The sequence below is a fragment of the Panthera uncia genome, assembly GCF_023721935.1.
Source record: "Panthera uncia isolate 11264 chromosome D3 unlocalized genomic scaffold, Puncia_PCG_1.0 HiC_scaffold_8, whole genome shotgun sequence".
NCBI lineage: Eukaryota > Metazoa > Chordata > Mammalia > Carnivora > Felidae > Panthera > Panthera uncia.
This window is the reverse complement of record NW_026057586.1, coordinates 35,928,326-35,944,235: the sequence shown is the minus strand read 5'-3', so window position 1 is coordinate 35,944,235 and position 15,910 is coordinate 35,928,326. Positions and strand designations below refer to the sequence as shown.

At 45.8% G+C, this 15,910-nt stretch overlaps 1 protein-coding gene across 6 annotated transcripts in view; it reads left to right on the top strand.

Annotated features, from left to right (window-relative positions):
- FHOD3 (formin homology 2 domain containing 3) overlaps positions 1-15,910 on the top strand; it is a 469,815-nt gene that overhangs the window by 416,607 nt on the left and 37,298 nt on the right. For all 6 annotated transcript variants that reach the window (XM_049619507.1, XM_049619508.1, XM_049619506.1 and 3 more), the window contains 2 exons: positions 3,874-4,032; positions 14,602-14,784. In XM_049619507.1, coding sequence (XP_049475464.1) covers positions 3,874-4,032; positions 14,602-14,784 — 342 coding nt within the window. The remainder of the gene's footprint in view (positions 1-3,873; positions 4,033-14,601; positions 14,785-15,910) is intronic.

Below are 15,910 nucleotides of genomic sequence, written 5' to 3'. Positions count from 1 at the left end.
CAAGATATGTGCCAGAGAGAAAACTGAAGCACAGAGAGGTCCAGTGACTTGCCAAAGTCACACAGCCATGAATGGTCACATCCCAGCTGAAGTTAACTTTCAGGGCTCCCGAGTCTGTCCATGTGATCCTTAGATTCCATTTTGTTTCTGCTACTTTTTGATAAAAAGGTCAATCAGCCAAAGTTTGGTCCTCCACCTCAGTGAGTCTCGAGAACCATCAGGGAAGAAAGGCTTGCTAGAAAGAGGGTCCCTTGGGCCCAGGCTCTGGGCACAGCATGTTAGATTAGGACTTGGCTGAAAGTGAAATGGGAACACTGGACTCTGGCATGAGATAGTTGCCCCAGCAAAAGAGTGGTAGTAAGGCAGTGTGGAGGAAACCACTGTGGATCTGTCTCTGTACGTGCCATTTTTCCAAATATGTCCATAAGTGTTCAGGGGAAAAGGAACTTGTTTAAGGGGTATGGGGCACCCTGGGAAGATGCCAGGCTCTGTTTTGCTTCCAGAAAACCTGGTTAAGCTGAACTCTTGACCAGAACCAGGCAGTAATGCCCAGCATATAGAATAGCACCACCTTTGAAGCCCCAACTTTCAGGGATCCTCTAGTGTGCCAACAATTCCCTTTCCAGAAATACTGTCTCTGGGGAAATGCTTCAGTCTTGTATGCCATGTAGGGCTTTTGTTTGTTTTTGTTTCTGATTCAGCCAAGAAGATTGTAGGGAGAGGGGAGGCGGTGTAAGGTCCAAACTGGTGAGAGAAGAGGTTACCCTCCATGGAAAGAGATGCTATAAAGGCAAGCAGACACCTTGGATAAGGGTCAGGAAGGAGGTCACTAAGGCAATTCAGCTCCTTTCTCCCAAGCTGTGCAAGAAGACTGAAGGTCTAACCTCCAAGAAGACAGAAATGAGCCCCTCCAGGAAGAGGCTTCAAATAGGCAGCATCCAAGACCATAGAGTTGCAGGATTTTTGAGAAGCATAGAGGAGATGGTCAATTTAAGTGGTTATTAGTAACTACCAATGCTTGGGGAGAAGACTGTGACCATTCCCTGCAGCCCCAGATTCACCTAGTGATCAGCTTCCTGAGATGGGGTCTACTCTGTAGAACCCATAGGGCCCTGCTCTAAGACATAGGGCCCTGCAAACAGTGTCGCAGGATCATGTGAAGGACATAGTAAAGATCAGACTTGCTGAGCTGGGACTTTGATCACAGAATGACAATTAAAATGGATCGAATTTGATGACTGCTAATCCTGAGACGTGGGCATGTGCTCCTGGGCACAGAAAACTTTGGCTTATTGCAGGTACTGCTCTAGGTTATCGTGGAAGGGAAGGGGAGAGTCGGCCATCCCCACATGATCTCCTCCTTCATCTCGGGCAGAATGGATGCCAGGGCACTTGGGTGCTCAGTGGCCTCTAGTGGAGTCTGTTTTAATGATGAGGAAGAGCATTTAAAACACCTTTTGGATAAAATCCAGAGATTGAACAATTCAATTTCAGATATTACCTTAATTCTTATTCTTTCCCTTACCAAGTGGGTCAAAGTGCTCTGAAAACACATGGAGTCACCTTTGGGGACAGCTGTCCCTGTTATTTCAGGATGCTCAGCCGCTTGCTTCTTCCTGACTTGTAGGGGAGTATGTGGGTGTGTTCACTGGTATAAATTGAATGCTGTTGGGAATGGAGACAAGGACATGCCCAGCTCAGAGCCATCACATAGGTGTGTGCAGGCTGTGTGCTGTGCAGGCTGCCATGGGGCTGTGTCTCCCCAGGGAAGGCATCTTTTTCTCATTTGCGCAAAGGCTAGATTGGGCTGAGTCTGCTCAGGCATCTTTCCAGGCTCTTGGAGTAAAGAGGGCCTATATAGATGAGGGGCTAAGAGCTAATGATTCCCAGGGAATCCCTGCCTTCCAGGAAATGTCTCCTGTATTGGAGCCTGGCTATGGGTAGTTGCCTCTCCTATGCCAGGTCCCAGGCTCCTTCTGCCATCCATGCTGGCCTCCTTATGCTCACTGGATGTCTACTGAAGCATCTTCAGGCCTCGTGTCCTGGCATCCCTCTTTGTTGCCTGCCTTCAGCATTTTGCCAAGCCTTTTCTCATTCCTTCTTAGCTTTCCACACACAAAATAATATGTTAGATTTAAAAGCTGAATATCAGGGGCTCCTAATAAGCTTACTTGATTAAATACACAGCAGATAAGCTTGCCCTGCAGAGTGGAATGCTTCTAGGCCACATGTCCCTGGGCATTCAAACCTGATCACACCCACAAGAATTGTTCCTCCTGGCCACCAGGCTGCAAAACAGCTGGGGATGCTTTCGGTTATTGTCTTCGTGAGGAAATTTTAATTTATTCCCAAATGCATATTTAAAGACTTAAAATAGAATTTTAGCAATTGAGTTTGGAAGGGCTTAGTAGGGCTTAAGGAACCACAGTCCATTTCTCCTTGCCAGCTTGCAGCCTTCAGTGTTAAAGCAGGCCAGCTTCTCCAGAAAGCTCAGCTGTTCGAAGGCCCAGCCAGTAGGGAGGGCCTCAGTGCAAGAGACTGACAGCAGCATCAGCCACTCGGCTGGGGCCTGTGTGCAGCAGAATCAGAGCAGCTGGTTCCTGAGGTCCCTGCATATGGCCCCCAAACCTCCTGCTTCATCCCTGGCAGTTTCCAGCAGGCTAGACAAAGCCACTTCTTATCTCCTTATCTTCACTCCCCAACTCCAGGCTCTCCCCTAGACATTCCCTAGGGCCCAGGTCAAGCGTCAACTCCTTCAGAGCCTGACCTCTTCCACCACCCTGCCACTGAGCCCTTGCCCATGGGGAGCACACCCATCACCGTGCTGAATGTGTCTTTTCCTTCCGGACATCCCTTGTGCCTTGCTCATCATTATCAACCTGGGCTTGGGCTTGTTACATAAGTGAAAATAGTCATCCTTCCAGCTATGTTTGTCCCAGGGGAGGAATCTGAGCGCACACAGGGTGCCGGCTGAGCCAGAACTCCTCCCCTCTCCTCCGTTGCCACCTGCCCTTAACTCCCTGAGAGCTGAAGGGTGGGGGCCTTGTCATCTCGACTCTGGACACATGTTGGCTTACCAAGTCCCATACTTGGTAGGCTCTACCAAGTCATGTGCCAGCCCAGAACCTGCCCCCAAGGAGCACCCAGGTCAGTAGGGAAGCCAGACTCACTAGGGCTCTGTGAGGACACCTGGACGCTTCTTGTCCCCTGTCTCCCTCTTTGGCCTCTGTGCCCATTCATCCCTCATTCTTGTTGAGCAGGTTCCCTTTTGCTTCCCTTCCTCAGAAGGCGCCCCCTCAGCTGCCCAATGGGCAGCCACCTAGATGTCTAAGTGTGGCAGGTACTCCATTATGAGGGGCACAGGATGTTTAAATGGTGAGGGGATTCCCTGAGACAGTGTGGCCAGGGATGCAGGGGGGCTGGCAGGCCAGCGACGCTGGATTCTTCTCACCACTCCTGTCTTCTCGGCACATACCATGTGCACTAAGGCCAACCAAGGCACATTCCGACACCTTGCAGCCTGCAGGAAGGGAACTTTGAGAGGTTTTAGTTCTGTTTCCACTGCCTCTATGGAAAAAAACAGGGTTTTTTTTTTTCCTTGCCAAATATCACATTTTTCCCAATTGAAGGAAAATCAGTTTTATTTTGTAATGTGTCTGACTCGTGAAGTTCCATTGCTGACCCATGCTTGGCGGCTTCTCAGAGCTAATCCCTGATCTCTTTCTTCTGTGCTGAGCAGTAGCCAGTCCTGAGCTGAATCAGGGCCATTTGTTTTCATCTCTAAATAAGTAGTGAGTTTGCTTTTAATAATGAAACACAGAAAGGACCAAAGATGATGCATTAATCTTGGGTTCTCCTTATTTTATCACCAAGAAAACTGCTGCAGATGGAAAAAGGCAGGAGGTCATCGTCCTGGACCCCAAGAGGAGCAATGCTATTAATATCGGTCTGACAGTGCTGCCCCCCCCGAGGACGATTAAGATAGCCATTTTGAATTTCGATGAATACGCCTTAAACAAAGAAGGAATTGAGGTAAGAGGAGCTCTCTCAAGCATTATTTGTGCTCTGTTAACATGTCCCATATGTAAAGCATTACTGTGTCCAATATGACTTTCTCCGCAGGGTGCCTTGCCATTTTTCTGTTTCAGCCAAACTCTGAATAATGTTAATAATTCGCACATTTTTTTTTTTAACTTCTGGGTTTTGGGGGGAAGCCCCGCTTGGCCTATGAAGTTCAGTGATCCTCACTGTCTGGTTCATTTACTGCCTGCTTTCTGACCATGCTTGCCTACCTCAGCACGGAAGAAGACCGGGATAACCTTTCCAACCAAACAAGCTTAATGAACAGTTTCACAAGTAGGGATTTCGTTGTGTGCTCCCACCCACGCGAATGGCTCTCTTTCACTCTCAGTGCTCGTTGGGACGTGTAGAGATAGGTTTTGTGTGACACACTGAAGAACCCATGCCACCCGCCCTTGAGCAGGTGTTGATCTGAATGGCAGCAGTGGAGGGAGACGGGTCGCTTGCTGTGACTGTGTGATCTGCTGGGCTCAGTGCTCTTCAGCCAGGCCCCGTTCTGCCTCCACCATGGGCTGCTATGACTTCGCAGCAAGTTAAAGCTCCTATTCTAATCATGGAGAACACGTGAGGGGAGCGAGGGACCCGGCACGCAGGTTCCTCCAGATGGGCGGCAGAGCCTGGGGCCCCCTGACTGGGTCACCGTGGGGATGTGAGGGTGTTGCGTTGTGGTGTTAGGTGACACTCTCACCATCCTCCTAGTGGCAAGGAGCCCTGGATCCCTTTAAAGCCTTCCCATAGTTGGGGTTCATGAGTGCACAGCCTTATCTGAGGCACTGGAGAGTGGACGGGACCAGTGAAGGCTGGCTGAAGACGGAGGGTGAGCCCCTGACAGTGAGGAAGGGCCCGGGTCAAGCTGCCAGGCTCACCCATGGCCCCAAGTGTGGGAAGGAGCAGTGGAGCCCTTGGGGCCAAGTGGGTCTGAACCCAGAAGACCAGGTGTGCTTCTGTACTTTGGAAAGACGAGGCCCCTCAGGAAAAACTGTGCTCCTAGAGGCTTATATTGGGTTAGTAGTATCCCTTCAAAATCTACATCCACCCACAAACTCAGAATGTGACCTTATTTGGAAGTAGGGTCTTGGCAGACGTAATTGAGATAAAGTCATATTCAATTAGGGTGGGCCCTACTCCAGTGACTGATGTCCTTATAAGAAGAGGGAAGTTTAGACAGAGACACAGAGAGGGGAATGCCATTCTGTGAAGACCGAGAACACACAAGGACACACACAGAACAGACTGCTGTGTGATGACTGAGGCAGAGATCGGAGTGATGTTTACAAGCCAAGGGATGACACTAAGGGCCACCTGCAACTACCAGAAACTAGGAAGGGATGAGGAAGAATTCTGCACCCCGCCCCCCGCCCCCAGGGCCTTCAGAGAGAACATTGCCCTGCTGACACCTTGATGTCAGATTTGTAGTCTCTCTCAGACCGAGAGAATTCTGTTGTTTTGAGCCACCCAGTTTATAGTATTTTGATGGCAACTCTAGGAAACCAGTACAAGGCCTAAGCAGCTCTACTCTGAGAAACAGACACGTGCTGTGTTCCAGGAGCCGGATCTCAGGTGGGGTCTGCATTTGCCTTCTGGCTGGAGAGAAAGTGGAGCCAGGAGCCCTGGAGTCAGGCAAGGAAGCAGAGCAGGTGAATGTATCCAGGTTCGCAGCCACGGAGTGAGGGCATGTGGCCCACTGAGGCAGGGGTATAAAGGAGAGAGAGCAGGTGACAGCAGGCAAACACAGAGAGGGACACTGAGGCAGCTACTGGACGGTGAGAAGGAGGCAGGCCAGGCCTCAGTGTGAGGCTGCCCCTCTCTGGGGCCCCCGGAGAAGTAAGGGAGGAGAAGGGCATTGGCTGGCCCCCAGGCAGATGGGGGCTGCCAGCCTGGATGAACCAAGTACAACGTGTCTTTCATCTAGAACAAACTGCATGGTGGGCCCTCGCACACATTCCAGCCGTCCTATTTACTTAACAGTGTCTTTCGGCGATTGCAAAAGCTTCAGATTCATACAAAGAGAGGCTTCAAATGCAGCCAGAGCCAGGCTGATTGAAGGAAAAAATGACAGCTTCCCCTTTTAAAAATATTTCCCCTTCTTGTCATGAGAACTTGAAAGTCCATCAGGAGAGATTGATTCCTTTGGGTTTTGCCTTTTTCTTTCCTGAAATGTAGCTCTCCTTGGGTAGGGAAAGTTTCAGATACAATAAGTTACTGAGATTTTAGAATAACTCAAATCACTTTTTTTTTTCCTGTTTTCCAGATGAATACCTGTTTTTTTTTTTTTAATGTGTATTTATTTTTGAGAGAGAGAGAAAGAGAGGGGGACAGAGGATCCAAAGCAGGCTGTGCGTTGTCAGTGTGGAGCCCAACGTAGGGCTCGAACTCCCCAGCTGTAAGATCAGGACCCAGGCCAAAGTCAGACGCTTAACCAATGAGCCACCCAGGCGCCCCGTTGAATATCTTTTCGATCCGGGCAGGAATAATGATGACAACAGTAGTGCTGATGGTGCATACAGGAACGCCACCACAGCGCTAAACCTGACTTCCGTAGCTTTCTTCCTGTGGGCCCGGGCACAAGCCGGGTGCTCTACACAGATTCTCAGGAGGTACAGCTATTTTGTTCCCCACCTTCAAGATGAGGAGAGTCCCAGTACTAGTCTGTGCCTGGCTTCCACAAGCCAGTACGAAGTCTGAGTCTGAAGTGTAGACCCTGAGCCTTGGGGATGGAGTGTATTCTGTGCCGGGACTTGTGCGACAGGAAGAACAAGAAGGAATCTGAAAGGTCATGAGGAGCCCCCCCCGGAGGAGCACAGTCCCCCCTACAGCGCCACCTGTGGCGTGGCCCCAGAAGTGGCTGATGTGTGGAATGGTTTTCTGTGGGAGGGCACAGCCGTAGAAATCACTGCTGACCCTGCCTGGGAGTTCAGTGTGCTATGCGAGCTCATTACATGCATCCTGAGTCACAACAGCAAATGGACTTGCGCATTTTTTTTTTTTTTTTTTTTTTTTTTTTTACCAGTTTTTATCTAAACGGCATTTCTCAGCCCTGTCACTACTGACATTCTGGCTGGGGCGGTTCTTTATTGTGGGGGCATCCCCTCCCTTGTAGGACGGGTAGCAGCATCCCTGGCCTCCACCCACCCAGTGATACCACCCCAGCGACAACCAAAAATGTCTCCAGACTTTGTCAGACATCCCCTGGAGGCAAACCTCACCCTGATGGAGAATGTCTCATCTGAAGGCTGCCCGTGCCTATTTTTCATTTCTTATCAGCCATGCCGAGGAGATTCCAGTGGAAACCAGACGCACTCATCTGTCACCTGCCATCTCTGGCCACTGATCTCCAGGACCTGAGAGGCCTAGATACTCTAGATCCATGCCCTGGACCATTAGCCAGAGCTTACTTTCTGGGCTTGTTGTTTAGGAGCTAAGTCAGGACTGAGAAGCGATGGCTATTGTGTATTTACAGATCTTTACTAATAAGATTTCGAGCTTGTGCCCAAAGGGCATTTTGCCAAACAAACTGCTTCTTGGACACAGGCACGGTAGCCTGGCACCATGGCTTAATAGGGCCATTTGAAACCTCTGGGTACCAAATGTGATTAGGATGTATTAAATTACATCCTGTGGCTTTGCTTAGCAACCCAGTGATATGTATCCGGCTATGCCATGAAAACCTGAGGGAACGGTTGACTAACTTCATTAAGGAAGTAATTTTTCATAAGAGTATTAAACTTGAGAACACATTTTGGGGGCCATCTCTAAGTAGTATTAATGATATTTTTCCAAGTAAAATGTCATCAGGTTATCACAAATGGAAGTATGAAGGGGTTTCCTTTTTTCTTGTGGTTTTCTAATTTTTATACTGTCTGTGCCTACAGAGGGTAGCATGACTAAATGGTCCCAAGTGATACTTAACGTGACTTGTTTTGGCTGCCAGGCCCACCAGCATCCTAGAAACAGAAAGTCCCTGGGGCGCCTGGGTGCCTCAGTCAGTTGAGCATCCGACTCGAGCTTCCGACTCTTGATTTCTGCTCAGGACAAGTATCTTGGACTTCGGGAGATTGAGCCCCGCGTTGGGCTCTGCACTGGTAGAACAGAGCCTGCTTGGGATTCTCTCTCTCCCTCTCTCTCTGCCCCTCCCCCACTCATGCTTTCTCCCTGTCTCTCAAAAACAAATAAATATTAAACAAAAAGAAAAAAGAAACAGTCCCTTTGGCTGCATATGCAGAATGATAGCACCTTTTCAGACAGTTCGTGCTGTTCAGTCCCTGTCCAAGTGCGTGCCAGACACACAGACAAACCTGAGCCCGGGAGCCATGGTGGATCAGCAGTGCCAGGGAACCAGAATATCCCTGCAGCTGGGCGCCTGAGCCACCCAAACCCTGGTGGTTTTGCATTTTTGGTTGAAAAGCCCTGAATTGCGGAGACAGTGCTGGAAAAGTAGGAGCAGCCCCTTGGTGGTCCTCCAGCTCTGCCTTGGTTGATCCAACGTAGCCTCAGGCACCTCACTTCCTCTGCAGAGTTGATGCAATATTTTCTGCCCCACATGCTTCACTGAGTAGTCCTGAGAATGAAAGAAAATACAATCAAGATGCCTTGAGAAGTAAAGGGGGGAAAAAAATCCCTGCATAAGAATAAGGACATGAATAGAAAGCCATGGTCTCAGGAGATTATGCAAGTTGTGCACAAACCAGCCTCAGCTCGAAGTGCTCCACCTTTCTGTGATTGTCACCAAAATCCCTGGGCTGGATTCTCATCCACAGCTGGGGCCAGGGTTCTGTTCAAAACTCACAGGGCAAAATAATTCCTTGTTATAGACTTATCTGCAGGTGAATGAGATGGCCAAACACCAAAGCATTTGGGTTCATAAAAAAAAAAGAGACTTCTCCATTTTTCTCTGAAATCTGGTTTTCAGATAGCAAAGCAAGTATACTTCAAGCAGTGCTGGCAGGATACTGTCTGGGAGAAAGCAAAAAAAGAAAACAAACGCTGGGATTATTACGTAGTAGTTTTGTTTGATGTCTTTTTCCCTGTGAAACCAAACGGTGACCATAAAATCATCAATAAATTCACCCACATGGTAGAAGAGCAAATTAAAGGTACCTCTTTGTGCTCATCCCCTTAGCATCTGCTCATGGAAGAAAGCCATCAGCTCCTAGAAGGTGGGTTTGACCTGCCTTTCCACTGTCTTATGGCTATTTTTATTGCCAGGGATGTGTAAAAAATAAAGTGAAATAAACCGGCAGCTGGCAACCCCATAAATCTGCAGCGGTGAGCAAATGGTTTAAATTAGTCAGAGAAGTACAAAACAAAAGTAAGAGTGTTTGATTACTTTCCCAAAGGAAAGAAGCAACTAAAATCATTGCCGGAAAATGCCTTCTGAGGAAGGAGGAAAAGTGTTGGCAATTTTTTGTTCTGGAGTTCTTGTGCATGCTTTAAACGACTTAAGCAGTAAGAAAATGAGAACACAAATTTTAGTTTTTGTTTTGAAGGCTGGTTAAATTCAGATCCTGAATGTTTTTATTTATTTTTTTTTTTAATTTTTTTTTTTTCAACGTTTTTTATTTTTTTTTGGGACAGAGAGAGACAGAGCATGAACGGGGGAGGGGCAGAGAGAGAGGGAGACACAGAATCGGAAACAGGCTCCAGGCTCCGAGCCATCGGCCCAGAGCCTGATGCGGGGCTCGAACTCACGGACCGCGAGATCGTGACCTGGCTGAAGTTGGACGCTTAACCAACTGCGCCACCCAGGCGCCCCAGATCCTGAATGTTTTTAAAGTGGTGACATCTGCCTGCATTGTTTGGGTTATTTTTTTTTTAAACCATCTGTGTGGACAGGTGGGAGCAAAGAGCATTGTTGCTGAATAAGTGCCCTGATGCCTACGTTCCACCACTCAGTCTGTGTCCGGGCCACGATGAAGGGAATATTGGAAGAGGAGGCTTCTAGGCTCCCCTTCTGCATCCTCGCTGCGACTAATGCACAGAAGACACAGCTGAGTGTGGTTTGGCCTCTCTACCTTCTAAGAAACTCCGGAGATGACCATCCTGAGGACTCTCTCATCAGACCCAGGATGCCAGCCACCGCACTCGGATACATCGTGCGCACATCTGCGTGTTTGTGGATTGTGCTGTCTTGTCCAGTTTTTAATTTTATTTTTAATTTTTGTGTGTGTGTTACTATAGAGGAAAACTGACCTGTTTTGGTGTCCAGTTAGTTCTGTGAGTTGTAAAATCTATAAATTCATGAGCAGTGACCATGGCAGTCAGGATTCACAACAGTCCTATGTCCCAGAAAAGGTCTTACGGTAGCTCTTTCTAGTCAAGCCCTTCACCTACCTGTAGCCCTCTGGAAACCACTGATCTCTTGCCATGACTATGGTTTTGTCTTTTTGAGAAAGACAAAAAATTCTTTTTGGAACCATGCAGTATAGCCTTGTAAGACTGACTTCTTTCACTCAGCATGATGGGCACTTTTGAGATTCATCCAAGTTGTGGTATGTATCTATAGCTGGTCCCTTTTTATTGCTGAGCACCGTAGCATTGCAGGGATGTGCCACGGTTTGTCTGTGCGTCTGTTGAAGGATTATGTAGCCTGGTCAGGTTTTCGGCAAGTGTGAATAAGACTGCTACAGATAGTCACGTACAGGTTTTTATGTGAACTTCAGTTTTCATTTTTCTAGGGTAAATACCTCCAAATGGAATTGCTGGGTAATATGATAAATCATAACCTTTTGAGGAACTATAATTTGTCTTTATTTTCAGTGTCTTTCACAGATAAAAAAGTTTCAATTTGGATAAAGTTCAGTTTCTCAACCCTAGTCTCTTTTGGTGTTGTGTCTAAGAGTTTGTGGCCTAACGTGGGTCGCAAACATGTTCTTCTATGTTTCCTCTTTTAAAGAAAAAATTTTTTGATGTTTATTTTTGAGAGAAAGAGAGAGTGCAAGCGGGGAGGGACAGAGAGAGAGGGAGACTCCAAAGAATCCAAAGCAGGCTCCAGGTTCTGAGCCATCAGCACAGAGCCCGACAAAGGGCTCAAACTCATGAACAATGAGATCATGACCTGAGCTGAAGTCAGATACTTAACCGACTGAGCCACCGAGGCACCCCTCTTCTGTGCTTCCTCTTAGAAGTTTTGTAGTGTTACCTTTGACTTTTAGATCTGTGAACCTTTTGAGTTAATTTATATGTAACATTTTTTGCACATGGATTCCAGTTCCAGCATCATTTGTTGAAAATACTATCTTTTCTCTGTTGAACTGCTTTTGTACCTTGGTCAAAATCACTGGGCTGTATTTGTATCCTCTCTTTCTGGATTCCCTGTATTTTCCCACTGACCCATGTGTTTGTCCTATTGTCCACGCCACATTGTTTTATTCCTATACTTGTATGGAAGACCTTACCTGTTTTCAAAATTGTTTTTGTTGTTTGGCTCATCTGTCTTGCCATGTAACTTTTAGAACCAGCTTGTCTATATCGACAAAAAATTCATGCTGGTATTTTTATTGGAATTGAGTTAGAGTTATAGATCAGTTTTGGGAAAGTTAATATCTTGGCTATATTGAGTCTTTCCGTGAACATGGTATTCCCCATTTATATTAGATTGTCTTTGATTACTTTCATCAGCATTTTTACTTTCTAGCATACAGATCCTGTACATGATTTGTTAGATTTATACCTAAGTCTTTCATTATAAATGGTATTTTTTTTTAAATTTTCAGTTTGTAATTGTTTACTGTTAATAGAGAAATGACATGAATTTTTATGTATTAACCTTAAATTATACAACATTGTTAAACTCGCTGTTTCATAAATTTTTGTAGGTTCCTCACAATTTTCTATATAGGCAAGTACTTGCTGTGGTAGGAATAGTTTTGCTTTTTCCTTTCTTATCTGTATGTCTCTTTTTTTTTTTAATCTTAAAAACTTTACTTTTTCTAAATCTTAGAGGGAAAGTATTCAGTCTGTCACCATCAAGTATGATATGAGCTGTAGGTGTTTTACAAATGTCACTTATCAGATGGAGGAGATTCCTTCTATTGCCAGGCTGCTGAGAGGTGTTTGTTAGGGATGTATATTGAATTTTATCAAAACTGTTTCTGCATCAATTGATGTTATTATGTGAATTTTCTTGTTCAGACCATTGATCTGGTCGATTACTTTCATTGATTGTTTTTTGTGTTTTTTTTTTTTTGTACTGAATCAGCCTTGTGGTTCTTGTTTTTAACATATTACTTCATAAAATACAGCAATGTTTATATGTATTAGTATATTGACATTAATATATTTAAAAATAGTTTTGTTAAGGATTTGCGCATATAAGTTATTCAGGGATGTTGGTCTGTGGTTTTATTGTAGTATCTTTGTCTAGTTTTTGTATTGGGGTAATTCTGGTTTGGGGGGAAAAAAAAGAAAATTATTCCCCCAGTTGCTTGGGTTCAGGCCACAGACTCTGACCTACCTTTTTTGGACTGTGATTCCAGTATCAGCTTTCACAACCTTTGATTGTTTAAGGTCAGATTCATACATAAACAGCTCAGGAATCACCCCAGAGGTTCTTAAACTGTATTTTGTACCTGCTTTGCCAGGCTCTTCATTTTTCCCTTACCTCCCTAGTACTTTCTAGTTCCCTGGGGGCTTACCTTTCTGGTTCTCCAGCTGAAAGCTGGGGCTCAGTTACCTCACTTTGCCATGCACTTTCTGTGCCGGTGTGTGGGATCAAGCAGAGGGAAGACAACACGTGCCTAGGGATATGTGCCCATCACATGGGACTGCCTTATACTGAGGAGAACTCCACCTGTTATTTACCTGGTACAAAAATTAAAAAGAACAATGTAAAGCCAAAATGCACATTTTTTTTTAAGTTAATTTATTTATGTCGAGAGAGCACGCACATGAGCACGCACGAGCGGGAGAGGGGTAGAGAGAGAGAGGGAGAGAGAGAATCGCAAGCAGGCTCCACACCATCAACACAGAGCCCGATGCAGGACTCAATCCCACAGACCATGAGATCATAACCTGAGTCAAAATCAAGAGCCAGACCCTTAACCGACTTGAGATACATAGACACCCCCCAAAATGGACATTCTTTATTATCTTATTTTGATTCTTTTTTTAATTGAAAGGAAGTGGCAGAGCCACTTTGGGACCTTAAGGATGGAACAGACCAACTGGAGAACAATAAAACCTTGGTCTTTATCCTGTCTACTCCCTTAGTCCCACCCTTTGGGACCACAGCCTCTTTGATTGGAAAGGAAGGTTTCCTCCCTCAGAGCTTTAGGTGTCTTGCCAGCCTCTGCTGCCACTGGTGTCACTACTAAGAAACCCTTTCCCACTCCATAATTGGGCACTAGAGGATTTCCCTGGAGTTCTTTCTGTCTGTACCTGATGCCCTCTTCCAGGTCTGGGGCTATGTGAGCTCAGGCTGGGGAATGCCAGAGGACAAAGAGTCAACTCATTGCAGTAGAGTTGAACTTCCAATTCTGATCTTCTTCCCTAGTCCACCTGCCACTGTATACTTTTTAGAGTCTTCAAATATCTGCTCCATTCATGAGGACCAGGGTGTATACTTGCATTCAGTGAGATGGAGTAGAGTATGTCTACTCTATCTTACCCAGAACGAGGGCTCCATCCACTTCTATCCAGATACTTGCTACTGGAGAGCAGCAACCAAAGCCATTTAGAATTAATGAATGAATAGAAGTTACCAAAAAGTGTGGCACAATGCTAGAGAAGGAGAAATGAGAGAAAAATAATTACCCCTTACCTTTAATAATGTTGCTTGTGAAATGTTACATAACAGGAATTTTTGCCTTCTTTTAAAATACTTCTCATAATCACTAAGGAGTTTGAACCTATAGGAATCATCATCCTTCCGATGACTTTTTACCACCTCTGCCTTCCATTGTTAATTTTAACCAGAAACAAATAGAAGCATAAGATATTTTTTTCATTAGTAAGTAGGTTTTGCTGTTTTGCAAATACCATCATCATTTTTCTCCAACCAGACTTGAGTTTGGTATTATTTCAAGTGTTTTCATTTCTACATAAAATGTGAAATACAGTTTAAATATTAGTATGCTCCATGTACAAAAGCCAGTCTGAGTCCTCATACTGTCTTGACAAATTTTCCTGTTTCCTAGGGAGCAGGGAGCTGTTCTCTAACCTTCCATCTTATTCTTTCACCATTCTCTCACCTCCCATCCCCCCTTTCTTGTCTAGAATGTCCTTCATATACAAGACCTAGAAAATTTAAGGCAAGTTGTTTAAATTCCTTATGGAATAGGAGGTTAAAGGAGAGAGAGAGAGAGATCATTTTAGAACAAATGAATGTGAATTTTGACCCTACCTGGGGCTCTTCTTCTCTACAGTATTTGGTTTATAATGATGTACCACTTATAAATGATATGAACATTGATGACAGAATCTCTTTACTACCTGATTGGAAAATTACAGCATGATTTTGGAAATGTCAAAGGGCTGGGAGAGGGTCCATCGCTAAGAATATACAATATCATTCCATCTTTCCAGAAAATCCTAACCATGATTCCCACTGAAGAGGAGAAGCAGAAAATCCAAGAAGCACAGCTGGCCAACCCCGATGTGCCACTGGGCAGTGCTGAGCAGTTCCTCCTCACCCTCTCCTCAATCAGCGAGCTCTCTGCTCGGCTTCACCTCTGGGCATTCAAAATGGACTATGAAACGACAGAAAAGGTATGCATTTAGGAAGGGAGGCAGCCAGTCCTCATCCCCAGTGTTGAGAAAGTCAGTTTTTCATTTGTGAAGGCAGTGAACTATCATTCTTAAGTGAGGGTTTGAAAGGCAAGTTAATTATGAGGTTGTGTCTACACTAAGGGATTGGCAGCTGGCCGGTGAGGCATTATTCTCCAATGTCTGCCTGGCACCAGCCTGAGACATTTGCTTGAGGGCATCAGATGACTGGTTAAAAAAAATAAACAATGTTTGACTCTATATACTCAGTGTAGAAAATTTAGAAAACGTAGAAATGCCCATATAGAAAGTGACCTGTAATCCTTCCACCTGATAATAATCACCTCAACTGTCATTGACTGTGGCGATTAGCCAGCATCGGGTCACTTTGAGAGAGTATCTCTGTAGGAAGTTGAGAATGAAACAGTGCAAGAGGTTTGGAGGAGAACAGAAGGAAAGAGCCTTAACAGTGAAGGCATGGGGAGACTCATCTGGGTAGGAAGCAGAAGGAGCAGGTGTCCTCTGGACTGGGGAAATTTACAGGCTGAGTAGAAGGAACCAGTAGAGAGGAAAGAGGTGGAAGGTGAGCTGGAATGAGCATAATTGAGAGGAAATGCCCAAAGGAGATAGACTAAAAGCATAGGAAGAGAGGCTGTGTGGTCTCCATCCTCTGACAAAGGAGGCAGCAAGGTCTTATGCTGAGGACTAAATAGGTGGCAGTGAGTGTAGGGGCTTCAGGAGGGACCGTGGTGTTTGGATTCATTCAGGAATCAAGCAGGGATGAAGAGACGTAGGACTGAGACGACTTGGCATGACATGGTCTCAAAACCAGTGTGGAAGTCTGAGAGTGGGTGTTTGGAAGGCAGTGGCAGTAGTGAGGATGGCAGGCTTCTAGAAAGTAGCCCAGGCTAAGAAGTGATCAGCCATAGAGTCCTAGAGGGGAGGTTAGGAGACCTGAGGGGTCAGAGGACAGTGAGGGACAGTTTCTGGTGCCATCTGCCTAGAAGGAGAAAGGTGAGAGGAAGACTGTGGAAGATGCTGAAGGAACATGCAAAGGAAGAGGGTCCTAGAAGTTAACCATCGTCAAAAGAGAGAATGAGAGGGGAGTGTGGTCTGAGGGTCCTGCCTG